Source organism: Diabrotica virgifera, chromosome 9 (genome assembly GCF_917563875.1).
Source record: "Diabrotica virgifera virgifera chromosome 9, PGI_DIABVI_V3a".
NCBI classification, from domain to species: Eukaryota; Metazoa; Arthropoda; class Insecta; order Coleoptera; family Chrysomelidae; genus Diabrotica; species Diabrotica virgifera.
In genome coordinates, this window is record NC_065451.1 from 155,808,092 (window position 1) to 155,833,611 (window position 25,520).

The window sequence follows — 25,520 nt, forward strand, 5'->3', positions numbered from 1 at the left end:
TTATAGTAAAAAGAAAATTTTCTAAAACTATTGGAAAAGTACTATTTTTTGAAAATAATTTAAAAATGTTAGTGATACGAAAAATATCAAAAAGTAAAAAAATGTAGGTTTTCCTTTTATAAATATGATAGATTCATTTTGTTTTTCTGGATAAAAGACAAAAACTGGTTAAGATATGACTGTTCAAAGTTTGCATACATTCGTGATTAGTGACCCGTTCAAGCCTTTTAAGCTATAGGTAACCCTTTCAAAAATAAGCACTTTAAACCGGTGACACTTACAGATCACATAAAAGATACATAAGTAAATTGTTTGTAAACTGGTAACGATTAATTTTATTGGTGGTGCTAAACAGGGGGAGATTTTCACGATTATTTTTTACCAAAATAAGAGGACCAACTTTATTTTGAGCGTAACTCGCTTAGTTTTACTGCTATAAACTTTTTTAAAAATAAAAATAAAGCTTTTTTTAAAAATTTTAAAAAAGTTTTAATTGTCTTTTCCTTAAAAGTGCTTCATTTTTTGGTTATTTCGGCTTGAAATATTCGATTTTGAATTTGACGAATAAAAACAAATTTTTCATGAGCTCCAACTTTCCTTGCGCTGGGTCTATGGACTCACGAATACACAACTTTTTTTGTTTGTTTCTATGCTACATTTTCGCTAAGAATATTTTTTTCGATAAAATACTTAGTTTTTGAGTTATTTGCGAAAAACCGCCAGAAAACGTGGTTTTTTGTTAAAAAGTAAATATTTTCGATATTTCCACCTCCGTGAAGGGGTGACTGTCACCCCCTAAGTAAAAGCAAACAACGGCACAAGTTCAATCAAATGTTCATGCAATTCGGAGTTAACCCTTAAAATTACACGGTTTTACACGAGGTTTGTTCCAACATGAACTTTTGGACGGTCCAGAAACCGTCACGAAACTACTTGTACCGTTTGTTGTGCGCATGTTCGTAATTGTATCGCCCAGTTATCGTCCCATGACGGTAATCATATATTTTAGGTCTGGATCCCGTGTATGAAAAAAAAGTTGATTAATAGCAAGCTGAAAATTTGTTAATAGCTTAAGGCTGTCTAGTCGGACCAACTTTGATATATGGGAACACTGGAACAGGGGCAGTTTTAATTGTGGAACAGGTTAAAAATTTGGAACGGTCAGACCACGAAAACGGCACATGTATTTTGTCCGACAGAACAGACTTAAGCTCTCCGAACAGAGATTAAACTCTCATGCAAAAATCAGACTGCTATTTATCACCAAATGGACGTTTTAATGAGTGGAACATGTAAAATATGTCAAATGACAGGAATTATGACAGGTGATAAATAGCAGTCTGATTTTTGCATGAGAGTTTAATCTCTGTTCGGAGAGCTTAAGTCTGTTCTGTCGGACAAAATAAATGTGCCGTTTTCGTGGTCTGATCGTTCCAAATTTTTAACTTGTTCCACAATTAAAACTGCCCCTGTTCCAGTGGTCCCATATATCAAAGTTTATCCGACTAGACACCCTTAAGCTATTAACAAATTTTCAGCTTGCTATTAATCAACTTTTTTTTTCATACGCGGGATCCAGACCTATTTGTCGTTTTTATTGGTGACAGCTTGTGTGCTTTTAGTCGATCAAAGGCTCAAAAACTTTAAAGAATTAAGTCCTAGTGCGCAAGTCAGTCCAACCAGCACATTATGCATTTGCCCGATTACTGAAATGATCATCACGAAACCGTCACCGAAAGATCACAATTCTTGTTGGAACGGTGGGAAGGACGATCCGATGACGATCATATTTTTGTTGGAACGGATTTTGTTTACTGCGCAGGAGCATTACCGTTTCGTGACGGTTCTCGGTCGTGTTGGAACAAACCTACGGTTACACGGAAGAAACGTGCAAGACATATGATAAAAAAAATATACTTAATAAGTAATTATGGAATGTATACATTCTGTGTGTGTCTGAACAAAAAAAGGTTATCCTACCCATTCAAAATTTTACCATATTATACATTTCTGAGACGCGCGATAAGAAAGATCACTGTGTATTTTTATTAATATTGCCTTGCGAGATTATTCATAGATATTAATGTGCTCTGCAGATTAATTTAGGACTATGTATATTTAAAAACTAGGTAAGTTTTGAAAAGAATCAAACATTTCACAAGAAATGAAGATACTGATACCGACTTGTAATATGCGTGTATGCGTCACAAACAAAATAACCACAGACAGACATACGTGAAAAAATGTGGTAAGAAACTCACCAGATAATTTGTAATTCACAATTTATGATAAATATAACTATGAATAGGTCGGTACCTATTTGGTTCTGGATTTGTTTACTCAGTGAAATTCACAAACAAAATACCTATTAAACTTCCGTCAGGATTTCAACATGAGGCGAAACGCGAAACCGAAATGGATAAGTTAATGCTGAGTTTGAATTTTGCCGAATTCAATCGGAAGGTTGTTCTCCGGTACCATCGGGGATTCCCAGTAATAAAGACAGGGTGCTGGCAGCGATGTGGAGTTGTGACTTCTAGTTATTATTTTGATGCTTATTAGGAAAATATGTTTTGGTCCCAAATTTAAGAAAGTAGAAGTATTAAGCTTGAAGGCTTTATGGGGGCCCTCCTAACGTCGGCCCCCCCGCCTTGCGGGCCCTGCGGGCCTGTCAGCTACGCCACTGCATATTGGTCTTCAATATTCGTTCATTTATTTGTTGATCTTGAATAAAGGGCATAGCCGGGTAACAATGTCAAAATTGCCCCAGTGGAAACTTGACCCCAAATTTTGGGGTATTGTTCGGCATCACAAAAGATGAAGATTCACCAAATTTTAGCCCAAAATATCGACACATAACCTCAAAATCCAATAAAACGTCAAAAATCATTTTTTGGGCATAACTCGCTTAATTTTTGACCAAAAAATATTTCTTTTTTTTTAAATTAAAGGTTTTTTTGTGCTCTACAACATTTTTCAAAAAAAAAAAGTTGGCGGGAAATTCAAATAGATTTAAGCGTTTGAAAATTTTAAACGCCCATAAAAAAATAACAAAAAATATGGATCGCTCGAAAAAAATATATATAGTGTATGATCACCAAAGCTATGTTCCAGAATTTTTTCAGAATTTTTAAAGTGGTACAAGGGAGTTAAAAATCAAAAAAACCGGTTTTTTACCGTTTTTTCGCCGTTTATTGAGTCACATTTTTAGTCAGAGATGCGCTACTCTTTTGAAAAATATTTGAGTAAATAGCTGACAATAACATCTTTAATTTGGATTCCGGATGAACCATTTTGGACCCTTAGAACCAGAGTTATGGTGATTTAAAAAGGCGAAAATCTGATTAGAACCTTCGATTCTCCGGCGCTTTCACCGTTTCTTCGCTGTTTTTGAGTTATACTTTTAGTTAGAGAGACGCTACTCTTTTGAAAATTATCCGAGCCATCAGTTGACATCAATACCTTTAATTTGGACCCAGAATGAACCATTTTGGATCCTTAGAACAGGAATTATGATGATTTAAAAGACGAAAATCTGGTTAGAATCTTCGGTTTTCCAGATATTTCGCCATTTTTTCGCCGATTTGTGTTACATTTCTAGTTAAATTATTATTCAACTAACTTTTTTCAAAAACTGAAATCAAGACCTTAAGTTGAACCCTAGATTTGGCCCTGTGAACCACTTAAGCTAAGCAATATGAATCAAAAATTGATAATTTGATAAATAAAAAGGTTTTGCCATTTTTTTGTTATTTTGCTTTTTTAATGCGTATTTAACTTAATCTTTTACATACAACAAATAAATTTTGTAATCTGCATACATGATTATATATAATACATTAAAGAAAAAAAAACGCACCTATTATTCCTATTTATTATATGTAATCCTTATTATTTATAATTTTTACGCTGCGCATGAGACAAATGAAAAAAATTGTATTTTCCTTGCAAGTTCGGCAAAGCGACCCCTATTTCTACGCTCTGTACTATTATTCGCACTTTTAATTATATTGGCCAATTATATTAGTCCTGGTTACTGGATAATTGTCAAGGCCATAGTCCAAAAAAATAATAAGAAGAAAAAATAAGATTCAGGTTATGTTATGAAAACATCAACAATTGTAAGTAGCAAATAAAATTAGTTATTAAAATGCAGTACTGCAAGCAAAATACAATCAATTAAAACCTTTATATAATAATTGCATATCATATCAATATTGTGGAGCAATATATAATTTTTCTGCTTCATTGACAGAAGGTATGAAATATACGTCAATTTGACAATTTCAATTGACAATATGAATTATTTAAGATAGTTGCAATATTTCTCCGCGACTCGCGCAGGGTCGTTTCTCGTTTCCCTTTCCAAGTACTTGCACACCGCGAATATATGCGCCGTGTAAACGTAGCGTGTATGAGTCTTAACCAGCAAACACATGTGTTTGATAATTATTAAACTGTGATTGTTTGTATTCAGTTTGACTCATTAGTAAAATAATATAAAAGTGAATCGTTTACATTTTTTATAAATAATATTCACAAAAAAGATCAAGAAAGTGTATATACAATGAAAACTTAGTGCATTAAGACAATCTTACTTGTAAGTATACTTGTAGTTCTTACATCATTTTGAAGGTTAAGAATTTATTCATTCTAAAAGTAAAGAATAAGAATAATTTAATACTTCTGAATATATATGAAGAGTTTTTAATATTACTTAAAAGAAGTTTTAAGATTTATTTATTGTAATTCATAATATAAAATTAACTTCTTGAAAATAAAATTTCAATAAATATGATTTGAAATATATACTGATTTTAGTTTTTATAAGCTTCTTAGCAAGATGAATATTTTGACATCAAAAAATTGTCCATCAAAAAATTTTACAATGTTAAATGTCAACGTAAAAAAAGATGTGAATGAAAAGCTGAAGTGCTGTTGAAAATTTTGTTCTTGATTACACTCTTAAAATATTCAAAACATTATTATTATGCATTGAAAAAAATTCAAGATTATTTAAAGAAAAGTTCTTCTTGAGCAGTTGAATTTCAAATAAATAGTTTTACCACAAAATAGTTTTAATAACAGCATTCTACTTATTCAGATAAAGATCTGAAGTATTTGTTACTTTTAATTTTTTGCTTTTTTTTGGCAGTATGTTATTGAATATCTATCTTCTACTCTTATTTCATTATTTATGAAATATTTTTGATTTTGTGGCAATTGTTTTTATTTGATCTTATTCTTATTGCGAACCAGTGCTATGTCCCATCAGAGAATCATCCATAGTATAATATACTCCTTGTATATATGCATAGGCGTAGCGTGACCTAATAATTTGGGGGGGCACGGGGTCTACGGGGGGGGGGGGGGAGTGGTGGTCCCGTGGAAACTTTTTTGAAAACTACCACTTAAGAACTAAAGTAAAGTATATGTGTATTTTTGTTAAACATTGGTTTTAATCAATTTTTACTATATTGATGGATTGTAAAAAGACTCAATTTCAAAATATACAAGTTTATTCTATTCTAGACATAACTGCATGGACATTTATAACACAAAAACAAATTTGTGTACAAGACAAAGTTTTCAGGTGAACAGAACTACAGTAATGGTTTTCAACGAACCAATTTTCGTTAGTTCTAATGAAGCATTAGCCTCCTATCGGCTAGATTTGAAAATCTGTCAACTAACAGATCTAGTTTTTTATCTTTCATGTATTCAGACGTCAATTCTTGCTCAATAGACATCAGGGCAAGCCCACTTAAGCGGTCTTCTGTCATGGTGCTTCGAAGAAATGTCTTTAGTCTTCGTAGTGTAGAAAACGATCTTTCTGCGCTTGCTGTTGTGATAGGCCACGAAAGTGATATTTCTAGTAGCTGCCAAACATCTGGTGCACTGGCTTGAAGATCATTCTCAATAAAAAAATCAGCCAACTCTTGGAACGTTACTCTTGTGGTTGCTTTGTCTGTTTTGACAAAATTGTTCTTTGCATAACAGTGAAAAAACTTAAGATGTGCAGAGAAACTTAAAGACAAGTTATAAAACTTTTGGATTGCCATAACAGCGTTGTTGTCAATTTCGGTCCAATTAAATAGTAACTGGGCAATGCAGTTGATTTTATCATAATCGTTCTTGGAAAAACGAGATTGCAAGTTTACAATTACTGTGTCTAAAGCAGCAAAGTAAATGTCAGTCTTGAACATCTGTTCAGGTGATTGATGAAATGCAGCATCTGAAGAGCTACTACTAGCTTCAAGTTTTTTCGGAATCTTCCGTTTGCGTGGTAGTGAAGGCCTTTCAACTGACAAACCTTTCATACCATATTTGTTACACTGTTCTTCTGACTCATTCCACATCTGAATAAAGCCATCATCATTTCTGTCCAGTTTTAAACAGTCAATGACTGATTCAACTTTTGCAAAAACCTTAGAAATGTCAAGAGATTCACTCTGCAGTTCTTTGGAGAGTATATCAGTCTGACTCAAAACGCTGTGCAATAGTTTTAAACTGAATACAAATTCAAATGTGCTGATTTGTTTGGCTAGACCATCAGCTTCGGCTGCAATTTTACGATTTGATACATCGTTTGCAATAACTTCCAAAGTTTCGTACACTTCAGGGAGCTGCTCTAGAATTACATGGATTGCTTTGTGTCGAACTGTCCATCTAGTTCGAGACAAGCTCACCAGTCTTTTCATTTTTGTTTCTCCGCTTTACTTACATATTGATTCAAATATTGAAAACCTGTTAGCTGATGCATTAATTAAGTTATACAGGTTATTTACTATGGATAAGCAATTCCGAAGCTGTCTTATTTCTTCACAAAATCTCTGAACAGCCAGATCAAGCAAGTGGGCATGGCAGTGTGTGTACAAAGCTTTAGGCTCTTCTTCTTGGAACCTTGAGGCAACACCTTTGAATTTGCCGCTCATGTTACTAGCTCCATCATATGCCTGGCCGTGCATTTTATTTAAGCTTATACCCAACTGCTGCAGATACTGTTTAATAGTGTGATGTAAATTTTCACCAGTAGTGTCTGACACATCAACGAAGCCCAAAAACCTTTCATTGATTTTAATGTGTCCATCTATTTTAGTAATGTATCGAATGCAAATGCTAAGCTGTTCACGGGTTGAAATATCCGTAGTTTCATCACAAATAATTGAGTAGGCCAAAGCCTCACTCACCTCTTGGACAATTTGTTGAAGCATTTCACTTTTTATGCAATCTATTATCTCATTTTGTACCTGGGCACTTTTGTATGAATGGACTGGGGATTTCATTAATGTTTGGATTCCTTCCTCCATTTCAGTAGATCTCAGTTCTAGCAGTTCTATAAAGTTCCCCCTGTTAAATGAAGCAGTACTCTCATCATGTCCTCTTAAGGCAAGATTCTGTTTTCCAAGGAATAGGATGTTTTCAATTATGAATTTTAAATACCTCCTATTCATCTCAACCATTTTAGTATGTGCCGAGGACAACGAATCTGCTACCGTGCTTCCTGCTTTTCTATACTCATTGAGAAACTGTTTAGATTTTTGATGCATTTCACTCTTCTCATGTTTCCTGAATTTTTCCAAAGCTTTCTTCCAATTGTTCATGCCCAGTTTAGTGAATGACTCCTCCCCGCGACCAGACTTATGTTGACAAAATAGTCGGCATGGGTAACAAAATGCAGCGTCTGTAATGGGGCTATATTCGACCCAATTAAATTCACTGTACCAGGATTCTTTGAACTGCCTCGATTTGGATTGAATCTTGCTTACCTTAAAACAATCAACAGGCTGAAATGCTCCTTTTGCAATATCTGCACTTTGTACTCCCAATGAAGGATCTCTACTTTCGCCCTGGAATGTAGCATCACGATCTGGGCGTAAACAAGATGGCGATTCATCACCAACGCTACCTCCAGTGCTACTTCCCGCTAAATGTCTATCTTCATTTACATTTTCACTTGAATTTCCAAGTTTTTTAAAGAATGTTAGTACAGAGGACTGTTTCTTAGACATGATAACAAACGAACATCCGCAAAAATTACACAAACAATAGCAGCTCAGCTAGTAACAATAAGCTTATTGAACGAATAAAACGTGGCGACCACCTACACAACACAACACACGCGCACTGAGCTGGTATGATATCCCTCCGCCAGGCGTCGGCTGGGCTCGGGTGCATTCGATCGGCTGCTCCAGCTCGGGCGCAACCGGCCAGAGTCGGCTCACCGGCACTTGTAAATTTAGTTGTAACACGCGCATACTTTACACACACAGAATCAAATTAGATGCATACAGAAAAATAGACTAACGGGGGATCTATATTAGTTATTCATTCGTAACTTTTACTGTATACATATACGTAATTTAAAGATAATTTATATTATTTTTTTCTTTTTTTGCATAATGTTGGGGGGGCACGTGCCCCCCCGTGCCCCCCCGGCCCGACGCCACTGTATATATGCATATGCAATATTTATGTATAATTGGAGGAACAATGCAAAAAAATGACATGATGTTTTTTTTTACTTTTATATAAAAGAAAGAACATACACGCTAAACCTTAAAGCGGAATAATTACAGTCTAAAATAATAATATTGATTGCATGCTTTATTTATCAGAAAGTACTTAGCGAAGACTGGCAGTTTTGATGTAAGAAGTTAAAAACATTATTTGAGTAAATATTATTAAAATGTATCAAAAAATACATTTAAAATGGTTATTTTATTATACGTAGAAAATGTATAACTTTTATATTTCACCGGTAGCTAAAAATGTTTATATAAAAAATCAAAAACCTTATATTATTAATAAAATCTATTCTCTAGCCAATATTACAGTCTAAAATAATTATATTCCTTGCATGCTTTATTTATCAGAAAGTTCTTAGCGAAGACTGGCAGTATTGATGTAAGAAGTGAAAAACATCATTTGAGTAAATATTATTAGAATGTATTTTAATAGTATAATAAAGTAACCATTTTAAATGTATTTTTTGATACATTCTAATAATATTTACTCAAATGATGTTTTTCACTTCTTACATCAATACTGCCAGTTTTCGCTAAGAACTTTCTGATAAATAAAGCATGCAAGGAATATAATTATTTTAGACTGTAATATTGGCTAGAAAATAGATTTTATTAATAATAGAAGGTTTTTGATTTTTTATATAAACATTTTTAGCTACCGGTGAAGTATAAAAGTTATACATGTCCTACTTATAATAAAATAACCATTTTAAAGGTATTTTTTGATACATTCTAATAATATTTACTCAAATAATGTTTTTAACTTCTTACAACAATACTGCCAGTTTTCGCTAAGTACTTTCTGATAAATAAAGCATGCAATCAATATTATTATTTTAGACTGTAATTATTCCGCTTTAAGGTTTAGCGTGTATATATAAAAATATTTTGGAATACACAAATAAATAAATATATTATAGACTAGAAATTATCTCTTGCAAATTCCATAATTTTAAATTATCCTGGACATATTCATCCATTCTTATATATATGGGTGATTCTTTGACACATTTAATCTTCAAAAAAAAAAATTTTTGTCTTAAAGTGGTGGAATATGTTGTATGGCATCTTCTGAATATCCGTGAATTTTTTCAAATTTTTTGGACCCCTTTAAGTGGGTCAAATAGGAGTCTAAAAATAGATTTTTTTTCATTTTTTGGAGTTTTAAGCCCGTTTTTTGATATTGTTAACTCAAATTGACACATTTTAGGTAAAAAGTGGTAGAGACATTAAATACAGTGTTTTTAAACCTTTTTACTTTATGATTTAATTCATAATCCCATCGAACATGTTCATCTAGTAACTTGCCCAGATATTTAAACCTAATGAATGACTATAATGAACTTAAAAAATGCTTCTTTTTATTTTTTTTTTCATTTTTTATTAAAACTATATATTTTAGGGTACGAAAAAAATATTTATTATTTATCAATGTGTAATATATTTTAGTCTTGCAAAATTATTTTATTAAGGTTTACTTTTAATTTTTTTAATGCTAATTTTAGATTTCCAGTGCATTTGATATGTAAAAATGTTTCATTGCAGACTCAGAATGTCTTCTGGCAGTGCAACTAAAAAGTGTGTAAGTTGCGGGATTTTTTCCAATAAAGTCCCAGGAAGTAAGAAGATTGTAACATCAGAATCCGAAGCTGAAAAATTATCTGATTTTTTTGATGTCGCATGTACTGTAGGTAGCTATTTATGTAGAAAATGCTACACGAGGTATTCATTTAATTCAAAGTCGACTTCAGACGTAAAATGTGAAAGTCAAGAGGTAAAAAGTAGCCAAGAAGTAAAAAGCAGCCAAGAATCTTCCGCCACTACATCCGCTTTTTCACAGTCTTCTGGCTCAGTATTTGAATATAATGTTAAAGAAGAAAAAGAAATTGAATATGTTTCATTACCGTTTCAAAGAACCATAGCTACGCACAGTAAATGTTTCATATGTGGAAAAATTTCTAGGACAGTTTTAGTCCCATTTGAAGCAAGAAAGCAGGTGTTTTTAGCAACTAGGATTTTTATACCAAACGGTAATCGTTGCTGTTCAGATCATTTAATAAAAAAGCGATTCTATATAGAAGACATTGGTAATTTTCCAGTATTGGTATATTCATCTTCAAGTAATGTCGAAGTGAATGAGGTGTCAAAACTCTTAGAATGTTTAAGCGTTTCTGCTAACATGGAGCTTACTGATAAAGTTGGTGACTACACTTTATCAGAAGAGCGCTTAAAAGAATTTACAGGACTCACATGGGAGCAAGTAATTGAATTAAAAGGCATGATGACTTCGATGAGAAATACTCAGAATCGTACGGTAACGCAAGCTGTAGTCGTTTTTTTATTCAGAATGAGAACCGGATTATCAAATGAAATAATACGTTCTGTATTAGGATTAGAACGTCCACAACAAGTTTCTGATTTTTCTGATTCCATTTTGAAGTCATTCGAGATCGACGTACTACCTACAAGATTTGGTATCAAATCATGCACTCGACAGCTAATACTTGAAAATACTGCTCCTATAGCTAAAGAGCTTCATCAAATTAAAGACGATGAAGTCTCTTTAGTTTGCGATGGGACTTATCTTCGTCATCAAAAGAGTAGCAACAACGATTACCAAAGGAAGTCGTATTCGGGTCAAAAAAAAGTCCCTTTGACTAAGCCTTTCACGATTTGTACTACCAATGGTTTCATCGTCGATATCATGGGACCTTATACTGCCAACATGAATGATGCTCAGATTATGGAAGATATAATTTCGGAAGAAACTGGTCTATCAGCTTTGTTAGAGAAAAATGATGCATTTTTCGTTGACAGAGGATTTCGTGATGTACAAAATAAATTAGAAGAGCATCAGTATAGAGTTTTTATGCCCGCATTAAAGGGTAAACGAAATCAATTAAGTGCAGAAGAATCGAACGAGTCACGAAAAGTTACGTTAATTCGCTGGGTGGTTGAAGCAGTCCATGGGATCATTGGAATGAAGTACAAATTGCTTCACCACCAATTTGACAACAAACTGCTTCACAATGCCGGACTATATTGTCGAATCGCTGGATTTTTAGTAAACCAATTTGGCAAACGAAGCGTTTCAAAACTATCTACAAGTAACAATGTTTTAGAGCAAATTAAAAAGCAGAGTCTTAAGGAAAATTCATTGGCTGTTGAAGTTGATTCAAAAAGATTAAATCGAAGGAAAGTACCATTCCGAAAATTGACATCGGGTGAAATTTTGGATTTTCCGGAGCTAACGGAAGAAGATTTAAAGGTATTTTTTACAGGTACCTATCAACTTAAACAGACAATCTCATACTTAGCTGAGATGATGGACGAAGATGGCAACATTCAAATTGACTACTTGAAGGAAACTCCTGAGATAATTAAAGTACAAGTGAGGTCTCGACATATATCGAGAAAAACGTACAATTGCTTTATTCATTATAGCCCAAATAGTATTGGTTACAACGGAATTCTACGCTATTGCTGTCAATGTGCCAATGGATTACGGACAATAGGTTGCTGCTCACACGTCGCTGCAGTTATATACTATCTCTCGTTTGCTAGATATGAATCAAAAATTTTGAGACCTGCACATAAACTTTCCAAATATTATGAAAAAGATGGTGTGTATCCAGTTATCGAAGAAGATAGTGATGAAGACTAGAGATGATCTACTCTTCATAAATAAATAAGTGTATGTGTATGTGTGTGAGTAAGAATGAATAAAGATAAAAAATGCAAGGTGGAATGATGAGTGTGAACAAATACATTATAATTCGTGTCAATTTTTAATGTAAAAGATTAAGTTAAATACGCATTAAAAAAGCAAAAATAACAAAAAAATGGCAAAACCTTTTTATTTATCAAATTATCAATTTTCGATTCATATTGCTTAGCTTAAGTGGTTCACAGGGCCAAATCTAGGGTTCAACTTAAGGTCTTGATTTCAGTTTTTGAAAAAAGTTAGTTGAATAATAATTTAACTAGAAATGTAACACAAATCGGCGAAAAAATGGCGAAATATCTGGAAAACCGAAGATTCTAACCAGATTTTCGTCTTTTAAATCATCATAATTCCTGTTCTAAGGATCCAAAATGGTTCATTCTGGGTCCAAATTAAAGGTATTGATGTCAACTGATGGCTCGGATAATTTTCAAAAGAGTAGCGTCTCTCTAACTAAAAGTATAACTCAAAAACAGCGAAGAAACGGTGAAAGCGCCGGAGAATCGAAGGTTCTAATCAGATTTTTGCCTTTTTAAATCACCATAACTCTGGTTCTAAGGGTCCAAAATGGTTCATCCGGAATCCAAATTAAAGATGTTATTGTCAGCTATTTACTCAAATATTTTTCAAAAGAGTAGCGCATCTCTGACTAAAAATGTGACTTAATAAACGGCGAAAAAACGGTAAAAAACCGGTTTTTTTGATTTTTAACTCCCTTGTACCACTTTAAAAATTCTGAAAAAATTCTGGAACATAGCTTTGGTGATCGTACACTATATATATTTTTTTCGAGCGATCCATATTTTTTGTTATTTTTTTATGGGCGTTTAAAATTTTCAAACGCTTAAATCTATTTGAATTTCCCGCCAACTTTTTTTTTTTTGAAAAATGTTGTAGAGCACAGAAAAACCTTTAATTTAAAAAAAAAGAAATATTTTTTGGTCAAAAATTAAGCGAGTTATGCCCAAAAAATGATTTTTGACGTTTTATTGGATTTTGAGGTTATGTGTCGATATTTTGGGCTAAAATTTGGTGAATCTTCATCTTTTGTGATGCCGAACAATACCCCAAAATTTGGGGTCAAGTTTCCACTGGGGCAATTTTAACATTGTTACCCGGCTATGCCCTTTCTCTTTGTTTATTATTAACACATAAATATTGATTATTTCTTTTGTCGTTCTTTCATATTTTCCAATTCTCTGTTCACCTTGACCCTTATTTTTTTTCACTTACGATTTTTAGTTGAATAAAGAAAAATACGACCAATTTTTTTTACGTAGTACATAGAAGGAATATCAGAATTCTGATCAGTCCTAATTCATAAATAACTGGTGAAAAACAAAATTTAATGTACCTAATGTATTTTATCATACTAATAGCTTAATCAACTAAACATAGTTACATCAAGTAGTTAATTTCAACATAGTTAAATAAAGCCTCAAAACAAACTTTTTTATTTTCAGGAGTCTGGCAGTGAATTTGGATCTGGCCTTCATCATATTACATACGTGGCAAGTGATGAAGCTGGAAACAGAGCATTTTGTCATTTTAGTATTGATGTTCGAGGTATATACTTTTTTTTATATAAATTTTTCAGAAAGTTCTGGGAAATCTTACATTTATATACAGGGTGTAACAAAAATGCGGGTCATAAAAAACCTAATTTACCTAAGTACAAAATGTGCACAAAAACCTTACAGCCCTTTGAAGTTACATAATGAAAATCGATTTTTTTCAATACTTATAACGAAAACTATTAGAGATTTTTTATTGAAAATGAACATGTGACATTCTTATGGCAGGGATATACTAAAAAATAATAACTGTGAAATTTGTACACTCCATAAAAATATTCTGGGGTCTTGTTCCCTTAAACCCCTCCACACTTTTGTGTACGTTCCAATTAAATTATTATTTTGGTACCATTAGTTAAACACAATGTTTATAAAACTTCCTTGCCTCTTAGAATTTTTTCGATAAGCCAATGTTTATCGAGATATTTTGAATATTTATCGAATCCACCACATATTTGTATATGGTTAAGTACGATTATAGAGACCTGTAATAATCTGAAAATTTATTTATTACATATTTGCATTTTTAGGTATATTTTGAAACATATTAAAAAGGAAGCAACATCTCAATAAAAGGTGGCTTATGAAAAAAATACTAAGAAGCAAAAATTTTTAAAAACACTGTGTTTAACTACTAATGGTACCACAATAACAGCTTAATTGGAACGTATACAAACATTTGAGGGGTCTAAAGGAACACAACCCCCATAATATTTTTATGTAAGCATATTCAAAAAGAAGCGGCATCTTGATAAAAACTGGCTTATCGAAAAAATACTAAGAGGCAATTAAAAACATTGTGTTTAACTAATGGTACTAAAATAATCATTTAATTGGAACGTACACAAAAGTTTGGCGGGATTTAAGGGAACAAAACCCCATAAAAATTTTATGGGGTGTACACATTTCACTGTTATTTTTTTAAGATGTTCCTGCCATAAGAATGCCACATGTTTATTTTCAATAAAAATTCTCTTAGATAGAACTTTATTTATGTGCACATTTGTACTAAGGTAAGTTAGGTTCAATCGAACTATTTTTGGTCCCAGAATATGTGATTTAATTTATGACCTGCATTTTTGTTACTCCCTATATATTATACATTATTCAACATGGTCTTCTTGATACATTACTTCCAAAGTCGCTTGAATTATGTAATGTCTTTTTTCTTAAACGATTTGCTCTTGGTTTAAAATATATCCACTTAAGCTGTGAGTATATTTATGTTTTAATATTTTTAGATGATCTGGACAACGTGCAATCAAACTCCATTGAGCCACTAACCTCAGCAACTTACACAAGTCATAGAACCGCTGGAAAATATAAAGCTGTCCTAATCTGCCCTAGTGGTGTTCAATTTATGTCTGATAATCCGGACCGTTATAATGTAAGTACATTTTAAAACTTAATGTGATTTGTAATTATACATATACATAGCCATCATATGATGGTGTTCAATATGCCACCTTGTCTTTGTAAACAGAAATGCATTCGGAATAAAGATTCATCTAAGATTTTGTAATCTGTTCCGTAGAAATTAGCGCTATCCATTCTGTAATTTTGTCTTTAAATTCTTGGATAGTCTGCGGCTTATTTACATGAACTTTGATTTTTAAAAAATCCCATAAAAATAATCTAGCAGTATCAAATCTGGGGACATTGCTGGCCATAAGATACATCTTCTTCCAATCCAACGATTTGGAAATATATTTTCGAGAAACTTACGAATGCCTCGAAGCTATTGAGGGGATGCTCCATATTGCTGAAACCAAATTGATATATTCACGAAATGAAGATTTATATAATCAGAAAGACCGGTTGGAAAGCCAAGAAAGCGCTGAAAAGACACAGTAAATAGCGACGCATAAGCCCTTTTAGGAGTCCGTGTATGGAGAAGAGCAGCCACAGACAAGCAAGGGTGGAGGCAAAAAATAAAGGAGGCCCAGGCTCAATTTGGGCTGTAGTCCCGTAGAAGCAGAAGAAGAATTCTGGAATTAACTCAAATTCTTAACACGCCCAGTATTCTTCCCCTGTTATCGTTATTTCAAATAAGTAAAGTCCGGTATTATTTTTTTTTGGCCCTTGGGAGCTATGCCCATTTAGCCAGCACCAAATCCTAAACTAAAAACTATCTAATCCTAACAAGCAGCGAGATTATGACGAAATCAAAACGAGCAAGGATGGAAAAAGGAAAAACACTTTTCACACCCAGGGATGGTATTATTAATAATTAGAATTCACACATTGACCTTTTGTCGATACTACGTATGTGTCTCTACCATCTAATGCGTTTTTTATGTGACCAATACCTGCAGTTTTATTTATGTGCCATTTGAATGGGAAGCCATTTAAATAGGAAGTGGCCTTGTTAGGGAAGGGGGAGGGGAATTTACACCAATTTTTCTTCCTCGTAGATCCGCCACGGGTATAATATCTAATTTATATTTACATTTGTAGAACATGATAACCAGTGAAGCTGGTTGCTACTGGCGCCACGTGAAGGTAACAAAACCCTTAGAGCCACAAAGCTTCCAAATACCCAAGGTGTATTCAGAGAGTCGATTACCACCACACGCGAGAAGTAATAGAAGAGTATTTTTCAAATGGAGCAGATGAAACACCAAATATTAACAAAGATACTTAGTATCTTCGGTGGAAGAGTTAAACATGATAGCAGTCTAGTTTTACTTTTATTAACACCTTGTATATATACATAGTAACATAGATTGTGATACCATTGTGGCTTCTTTATTCAATTGACAAATGTTTTTAGATACATAATTTTTAGGTTGAGTTGTACATGATTGGAACATTTGCCATAACGTTTTAAAAATATATATTATAAACATTTTATAAATGTTATCACCAACTGTTATTGAACTATATTTTGTATTGAGAGTTATATTAAAACATAAATCAGTAGATGTGTTTGTTATTTTTTTTTTTTTTGTTATGTTAAATAAAAGGTAGATACCGTTCAACCAACAATGGTGAAAGATTCATAGATGTATGCAACAAGAATCAACTGAGAATTTTAAATGGATAACTTCCCACATACATTGATACACAGCTATACGTGGATTCAGGAAACAAGGAATATAAAATTATTAATCCATTATATTGTAAAAACAAAAACCCGACTGAGAGTCTGAAAGTAAGATGTACAATACATGCGGTAATGATAACTACGTTCAGAAATACACTTCCCAATTCGAAGACAAGAAAGAGAATGAACGAAGATACAATATCAGAAGCCTAGATGAGGAAAGTACCCAAGAATTATTCAAAAGGAGATTGGATGATAAACTACAAATTCTCGCGCCAAAAAATATGAATCAATTATACGAACGTATAAAAAACTGTTTACAGAAAGCAGCGTATGAAGCAATGGAAATGGAATACTAAATAAGAAAAAAGCCAAGGTAAATAAACCATTCTGGTGGGATAGCGCAGAAGATGAAAAATAGAATGTAAAATATAACTGTACCAACAATATACAGGGTGAGTCATGAGGAACTGTACATACTCCTACCTTATATAGAGGCCCCTATGGGGAATAACAAATGACCATTAAAAAGTGTCTGCTCCCATTGTTTAATAATATACAGGGTGAGTTTCGCATTTTCACAGAAAATTCTACTCGTCACAATTTTTGAACGGTCAGATCGATGTGTCTCTTATTTTGGTCAATCGTTACACTATTACCACCTAATCAACTGATTTATTCAAACTAGAAAAACATCAGGTGCGGCTTTAAAAAATTAGTTCGTTTGGGTCTTAGAAAAAATTTCACCCTGTATACGCTTTTTGAAAACTCTAATATTAATTTTACAAATTAGACAAATAGGCAATTAAACTGGCATATTTATTTTTTTCCCCACACGATTACTTAATTTTTTATAAAAAAATAAAATTTGACTATGAATTAAAAGTTTGGTAAAGTGAACCCGAAAGATTAAAAAAAAATAACTTTTATTACAAAAATTATTTTTTTTTAAACAAATATTTATGTTACCACCCAATCAACTGATTTATTCAAACTAGAAAAAAATCAGGTCCGGTTTTAAAAAATTAGTTCGTTTGGGTTTTAGAAAAAATTTCACCCTGTATACGCTTTTTGAAAACTCTAATATGAGTTTTACAAATTAGACAAATAGGCAGGTAAAATGGCATATTTATTTTTTCCCCACACGATTACTTAATTTTTTATTAAAAAATCAAATTTGTCAAAATCGCAATTTTACCATAAAAATAAAAAAAATTAAACATTTTTCTTAAAACTAAAAGTTTCACCATTTTTTTTGAAGATATTCTTCTTTAGCGGCGAATTGATTGAGGGTAAAATTTGATTGATCCGCGCGCATGCGCACACCGACAGTATGGTATTAATCGTTATACGGGCTCTGATTAGGTGTTGAAATTTTGAAATGATCTGTCAATAATTGTTCAATATGGAGGTTATCGGTAAACAAAAATATTGTATAATATTAGTTTTTATTGATGTGTGGACAGAAATAAAATCAAATTTATAATTATAGTGACTTTTTAAATAGTTTTGAAAAGCCGCAGGTACGTAATTCTAAATGTTTCAGTTGGAAATACCTAATAGTTTCAATACCTATCTATTTGGAAAATGTAAACAAAATAATGTAGTTACCTATTAGTAGGCAATGCTTTAATTTACATAATCTGATTACGAACAAACTTTCTACAAATCTTCATCTCATATATCGTTTTCTTACTCTATATTTTGTTGTATTTTATTTCGACAAAAATCAAACTAATAATTTTATTAAATTCATATAAATTTATGGTGTAAACGTTTAGTTTGTGTGTATTCCCACATGACGTATGCGCGAATGTGGTGCAGTTTGAAATGCCGTCAACTTTTGTACGGCGCGGTAGACGTGAAGTAGGTTCAAGCCCCAAGCAAGTTATTATTTTTTTATTTTTTTATAGATTTTATGATTGTAAGTATATTATTATATAATTTTTGAAGATATTCTTCTTTTTTGAAAGTGGTAGATAAGAAAGTTAGTTTGATTTTTAAATAAAATAAGTACAAATAACCTTTTAAGTATATTTACTTCGTTTAAATTACCTAGTATATAATACAAGAATATCTTCTTACGTGCGTACAAAGTACACACACATTCTTTTTTTTTTTCTATAACACTAGATCTTTTTTCTAGATCTAAAACTCCCTCCCCATAACACATCTCTTTGGACACTATAGTTTAACATAGACGTGATCAAGTAGATAAATTTTAAATTTTTTCACTTAATTTCTGCGATTTAACTTTGCAATTGACGAATATGCACCTTTAATGTTTAAAAATTCATAACTTTTACGAGAAGAAGACTGAAAGTCTACAACAATTTTCATAGTCTTCGCAATGGTAAGAGGTATGTGCTGTAAAAATTTCAGAAAAAAAAAATATTATAATGGAACAGAGTTGTAGTGAGTTAAACCGTGATTTAATTTTTTTTTTCATTTTTAGGTTAAAATTCCGATTTTGAAAAATTTGATTTTTTAATAAAAAAATAAGTAATCGTGTGGGGAAAAAATTAATATGCCATTTTAATTGCCTATTTGTCTAATTTGTAAAATTTATATTAGAGTTTTCAAAAAGCGTATACAGAGTGAAATTTTTTTCTAACACCAAAACGAACTAATTTTTTAAATCCGGGCCTGATTTTTTTCTAGTTTGAATAAATCAGTTGATTGGGTGGTAACATAAATTAAATATTTGTTCAAAACAAATTAATTTTTGTAATAACAGTTAATTTTTTTAAATCTATGGTTCACTTTACCAAACTTTTAATTATTCATAGTCAAATTTGATTTTTTTTTATAAAAAATTAAGTAATCGTGTGGGAAAAATAAATATGCCATTTTAATTGCCTATTTGTCTAATTTGTAAAATTCATTTTAAAGTTTTCAAAAAGTGTATACAGGGTGAAATTTTTTTCTAACACCAAAACGAACTAATTTTTTTAAATCCGGGCCTGATTTTTTTCTAGTTCGAATAAATCAGTTGATTGGGTGGTAACATAAATTAAATATTTGTTCAAAACAAATTATTTTTTGTAATAACAGTTAATTTTTTTAAATCTATGGTTCACTTTACCAAACTTTTAATTATTCATAGTCAAATTTGATTTTTTTATAAAAAATTAAGTAATCGTGTGGGTAAAAAATAAATATGCCATTTTTATTGAATATTTGTCTAATTTGTTAAATTCATATTAGAGATTTCAAAAAGCGTATACAGGGTGAAATTTTTTCTAAGGCAAAAACGAACTAATTTTTTAAAGCCGGGCCTGATTTTTTTCTAGTTTGAATAAATCAGTTGATTAGGTGGTAATAGTGTAACGATTGACCAAAATAAGAGACACATCGATCTGACCGTTCAAAAATTATGACGAATAAAAATTTCACAGACACTTTTTAATGGCCATTTGTTATTCCCCATAGGAGCCTCTATACGAGATAGGAGTATGTACAGTTCCTCATGACTCACCCTGGTAAGTTCAAAATCATTCAAAGACAAAACAAAAACATAAAGAAAAAGAAGCACACGTATGAAAAATATTTCTAAGAAGAAGAACGAGTCTTAGGAAGGAAACTGCCAACGAATAAGTACTTATCTAGGAGGAAACAAAAGCACAAAGAGCTGAAAATTGATAAAAAAATTGAGAAAAGAAAAGAATAAAGATCTAATACAAGCCCATAAAACCTGGACACTGGGAAAAGTATTTCAAAGAACTTTTGATATAGACACGAATCGAATTTCAAGAACATGGAAAACAGAACCCAGATAAAATTGTAGTATTAGGCTCACCAATAAGACTGTATTAATTTTGTAATATTACAATAATAAGAAGAAATTAAAAATGTATGTAAACAGCTGAAGAGGAACAAAGCACCTGAAGCAGGGGCTATATACCCGGAGAAATGTTTGAGTACTGAAAGAACAAATTATACGAATATCTTTGGCAACTATTTCAAGAATGCTTAAACACAAGCGAAATTCATATGGAATTTAAAACAGCATATCTCAGTGCTAGACATATAAAGATAGATAAAAGAAACTGTGAAAATTACCAAATAATATTTGTAACTCTATCTTCTTCTTCTTCTTCTTCTTTTTATATAGACATTACTCTGTCTCTTTTTCAATGTGCCTCCGGTAAGTTGTCATTCCATCTTTTTCGTGGTCTTCCCACTGATCGTCTTCCTATTGGGGAACCGTCTCGCGCCGTCCTTACTACTCTATTTGTTGTCATTCGGCTTATGTGGTCGTTCCATTCTACTCTTCTGCTTTTCACCCAGTTATTAATGTTGTCCACCTTGCATCTCCTTCGTATATCTGCACTTCTAGCTCTATCCCACAGCGTCTTACCATCGATTTTTCGCAATGTTTTCATCTCTGCTGTTTCTAGCATTATTTTTGTCCTGTCTGTATCAGGTCGTGTTTCTGCCGCGTATGTCATTATTGGTCTGATGACTGTTTTGTAAATTCTGCCTTTCACTTCTTTTCCGATGTTTTTATTTCTCCATATTGTTTCATTCAGGCAACCTGCGGCTCTGTTTGCTTTATTCACCTGATCTTTCCCTTCTGTTTCGAGCTTTCCGTAGCTGCATAGTGTGATGCCTAGATATTTAAACTCCATAACTTGTTCTATTATTTGACCCTCCAGCTCTAATTTACACCTTATTAGATCTGCTGTTATAACCATGCATTTAGTCATTTTGGGGAAATTAACATGTTAAATTTTCTAGCGGTTATATTAAATTCGTGCAGCATACGTTCTAAATCATCTTCACTTTAAGAGATTAGTATTGAGTCGTCTGCATAGCAGATTATTTTAAGTTGTTTTTCTCCCATTTGGTATCCTTTTTTTGTTCTTACTTTTTTTATTATTTCGTCCATGATCAGGTTGAACAACAGAGGACTCAGGGAATGTTCTTGTCTTATCCTATTGCCAGCTCCAATTGGGTCCGTTAGTTCTTCATCTACTTTTACTTATATTGTGTTGTTCTGGTAGATATTTTCGATCGTTTTAATTATTCCTATAGGTACCTCTCTTGCGTACAATAAATGGATAACGTCCTTTAATTTAACCCTGTCAAATGCCCTCTTAAGGTCCACGAAACATAAGTATGCCGGTTTGTTGTATTCTAACGATTTTTCTTGAATCTACCTCATTATAAATATAGCGTCGGTGCATGATCTTCCCGACCTAAAACCTTGTTGTTCTTCTGGTAATGTTATAATTTTATTCAGTTTGTTTGTTATCACTTTGGTCGTTAATTTTAGTGTTGTGTCGTTAAATTAATTCCTCTGTAATTCTCCGGGTCCGATTTTTCTCCCTTTTTGAAGAGAGGTATTAGGATGCTATCTCCATTCTTGTGGTATTCTGTTTTGTTTTATTATTTTTTGGATTAGTTTTAATAATTGTTTGGTCAGGTCTTGTCCTCCATACTTTAGGAGTTCATTCGATATTCTGTCCTCTCCTGGTGATTTTCTATTTTTTAATTTCCATAACGCTTCCGTTACCTCTGCTTCTTCAATATTTATTTCTTCGTTTGTTGTCACTTCAGGTGTTGGTGGTTCGTTATCGTTATCTTTAGCAAACAGAGATCGAAAATAGTCTGCCCAAGTTTCCTTCTGAATGTGTTTCGTTTTTATTAGTTTGTTCATCTCTTTTCTTTGTCCTCTGATCATTCTCCATATTTCTTTTTGTGTTCCGTAGAAGTCGTGTTTCATCTGCTTTGAGAAACTCTCCCAGTGTTCTCTTTTTATTTGTCTGACTAAAGTGTTTGTTTCGTTTCTAATTCTTTTATAGTGGTTGTATGCCTGTTGTGTCTGTTGTCTTCTGTATTGTAAAAAGGCTTTCTTCTTTTCTTCACGTTTTATCTTCACTTCCTCTCGAAACCATGGAGTTTTCTTTTTTGGTATATTGGTATTCGTTACTTTCCTTTCTCCAAGTGATTCTGTTGCTGCGTTAATTATGTTACTTTTGAGATTTTCCCAGCTTTCCTCGATGTTATCGTTTTCTAGTATTTCAATATCAGCAATCTTCTCTGATATTCTTTTTCTATATAAGTACGTGGATTCAGGGCCGCCGAAAGGGATGAGCGGGCCCCGGTAAAAAGTGAAGGGAGGGCCCCCGGCAAACGTGAAGGGCGGGCCCCCGGCAAAAAGTGAAGAGCGAAAAGAATTGTTTAATTTTTATAGAAATAAAATTATCAATAATAATAAACATTTCAAATATAAATTTGATTAAATTTTGATTATATTTATAATAGTGAAAATATTTAAAATACTGGTGCTTTTCGAATTTTCTAATTGGCAAAAAGTCTCTAATTTTCGAAAAATTGCATGATTTTGCCAAATCATTCTCAATTCACAAACTTGATAGGCAGCTAACCGATCCTGTTTCATTGTAGCTATCATTGCCTCATAGCATTTTTTATGCGAAAAGAAAACTAAAGGATCTTTATGCTTCTGCGACTGTCACCGGTAATGTGCAAAATATTCTTAACACAATAACGATTCAAATTTGAGATGTTTAATTTTATTAAGCAAATGTATTGGAGAAAATTGAGATTCACCAATATTATCCTTGTACATATTATATCCCTCTCAAATGAAAAAAATCATCTATCACTTCTTCACTGATGTCTTCTTTATAAAACTCGCGCAATACATATATCAATTTTTTTCTTAATATTGTCGTCATCTTTATATCGTAATATCCATAAAATATTAAACAGCGAATGAATTTTATTTTCCGCATTAAATATTCTGGCTGTTGCTTATTATATGACAATATTAAAAAAACTTCCCAGAGAAATATTGCGTCGGGCTCAAAATTTTTAGTCGCATCACTACTAACTAGGCCCAGGCAAATTATCAAAATATCTCATAGGCTTTTTGCGCCGTTTTTATTTATTTGATGTAAATTCTGGATTTATTCCATAATTGCTGGTAGCTAATTTAGATTTTCAATATAGATTCTTCTGATTTTTTGTACATATTCTAGAAGTCCTGATATATTTTTAATCTCCATATCTATACCATCTGACTGCTCTGTAGTATTTGACTCCTGTGATTTATTGCTGTTAAAATTTTAAACACAATCGATTAAATGTCATAATATTAAATATAGCCGAGTATTATCTAATTAAACGCATTATGGACATAAAGTGAAGAGCAAAAAAACGGGAAAAATTACGTCTTTGGTCTGGTCGACGCCGGGCCCCTTACATCGCCCCGGGCCCCGGTAAAATGTACCGGCTGTACCGCCCTCTCGGCGGCCCTGCGTGGATTCCGTACTTAGTCCTTCAACTTTGATTTTTGTTTGTGTTGGTGCCACTCTCTTAGGTGTGAAGCATTTCATGGTGATTCTAATTTTACATAATACTAGGCTGTGGTCACTACCTATATCTGCTGAGTTGAGGCATCTTACGTCAATTATTTTTGATGGATGTATATCTCTGTTAGTTACAACATAATCTATCATAGATCTTTGTCCACGGGTATTATTGAATGTATATTTGTGTTGGTGTTTGTGGTCAAAAAAGGTGTTGTTTATTCTAAGTTCGTTATTTGTGCAGAAGTTTATCATCAGTTCTGCATTTTCGTTTTTGACATTCTCATTATGTTTTTGTTTAATTCCAGGTATTACTTGGTTGCCTATTCGAGCGTTAAAATCCCCCAGTATTATCAACTTTCCTCTAACTTGATCTACTACTTGTTTCAATTGATCATAGAATATTTCCCTTGTTGTTTGGGGCTTACTATTTTCTGGGCCGTATACTCCGATGATGTTCAGGTCTTCCTTCTCCATTCTAATTTTTGCTGCGACAATCCTTTCTGATACATGTTGACACTATTTGATGTTATTTTGGTATCTTTGGTTAATTAGTAAGACTACACCCTCTTTGGCCCTGTTTTCTTTTGCTACTCCACTGTAGATTTGAATATATTCGCTCAATTTTGACTGGCCTTTTCCTTTCTCTTTGGTCTCCTGCAGAGCGCATTTATCTATTTTTTTCTCTTTTAGCTCTTGGGTTATTTCTTGATCTCTAGTGTTAAGCGATCTTATGTTCCAAGTGGTTATTCTCATCTGGGTTTAGGAGGTTTTTCTCTTGTCCTTATTTCTTGCCGTGGTCGTCTTCATATTATCAATCCGGTTCCGAAGCTTCACATTGTTTCTTTGAGCAGTATTCGTTTTACGATTGGTAGGTGGCTAACCTTGCCAATCACCCTCCACATTTTATCCGGGCTTGGGACCGGCTGTGATAACCGCAGAGCTACTCGATCCCCCCCGCAATTACCCCAGGCAGTGTTGTAACCAGTGGCGTAGCTGGCGTGGGTGACACCCGGGGCGGTAATCGATGGTGTCACCCCAAATCCTAAAAATAAAGATTGTTAAAATCAACGAAAATCCGTTATACGTATGTTTTGAATAATGAAAAAATTATAGTTAATGAAAAAAAGAATATGTGTGTACTTTGTACGCACGTAAGACGTTATACTTCTATTATATGATTATATAATTATAAACGAAATTGATATACTTTTTATTTATATTTTATTTAAATATAAAACTAATTTATACTTAATACTTCTCAAACATTTTTATTAAAACAGTGCCAAAAATTAAAATAATAAAAGAATA

General features: G+C 32.6%; 1 protein-coding gene across 1 annotated transcript in view; it reads left to right on the plus strand.

The window, feature by feature from the left end:
- Nucleotides 1-16,748, plus strand: part of LOC114342101 (fibrillin-1) — a 423,761-nt gene extending 407,013 nt beyond the window's left edge. The window contains exons 17-19 of the mRNA XM_050661746.1: nucleotides 13,716-13,818; nucleotides 15,068-15,213; nucleotides 16,284-16,748. Of these exons, the coding sequence (XP_050517703.1) occupies nucleotides 13,716-13,818; nucleotides 15,068-15,213; nucleotides 16,284-16,442 (408 nt within the window). The 3' untranslated portion in view covers nucleotides 16,443-16,748. The remainder of the gene's footprint in view (nucleotides 1-13,715; nucleotides 13,819-15,067; nucleotides 15,214-16,283) is intronic.
- The last annotated feature ends 8,772 nt before the right edge of the window (nucleotides 16,749-25,520 follow it).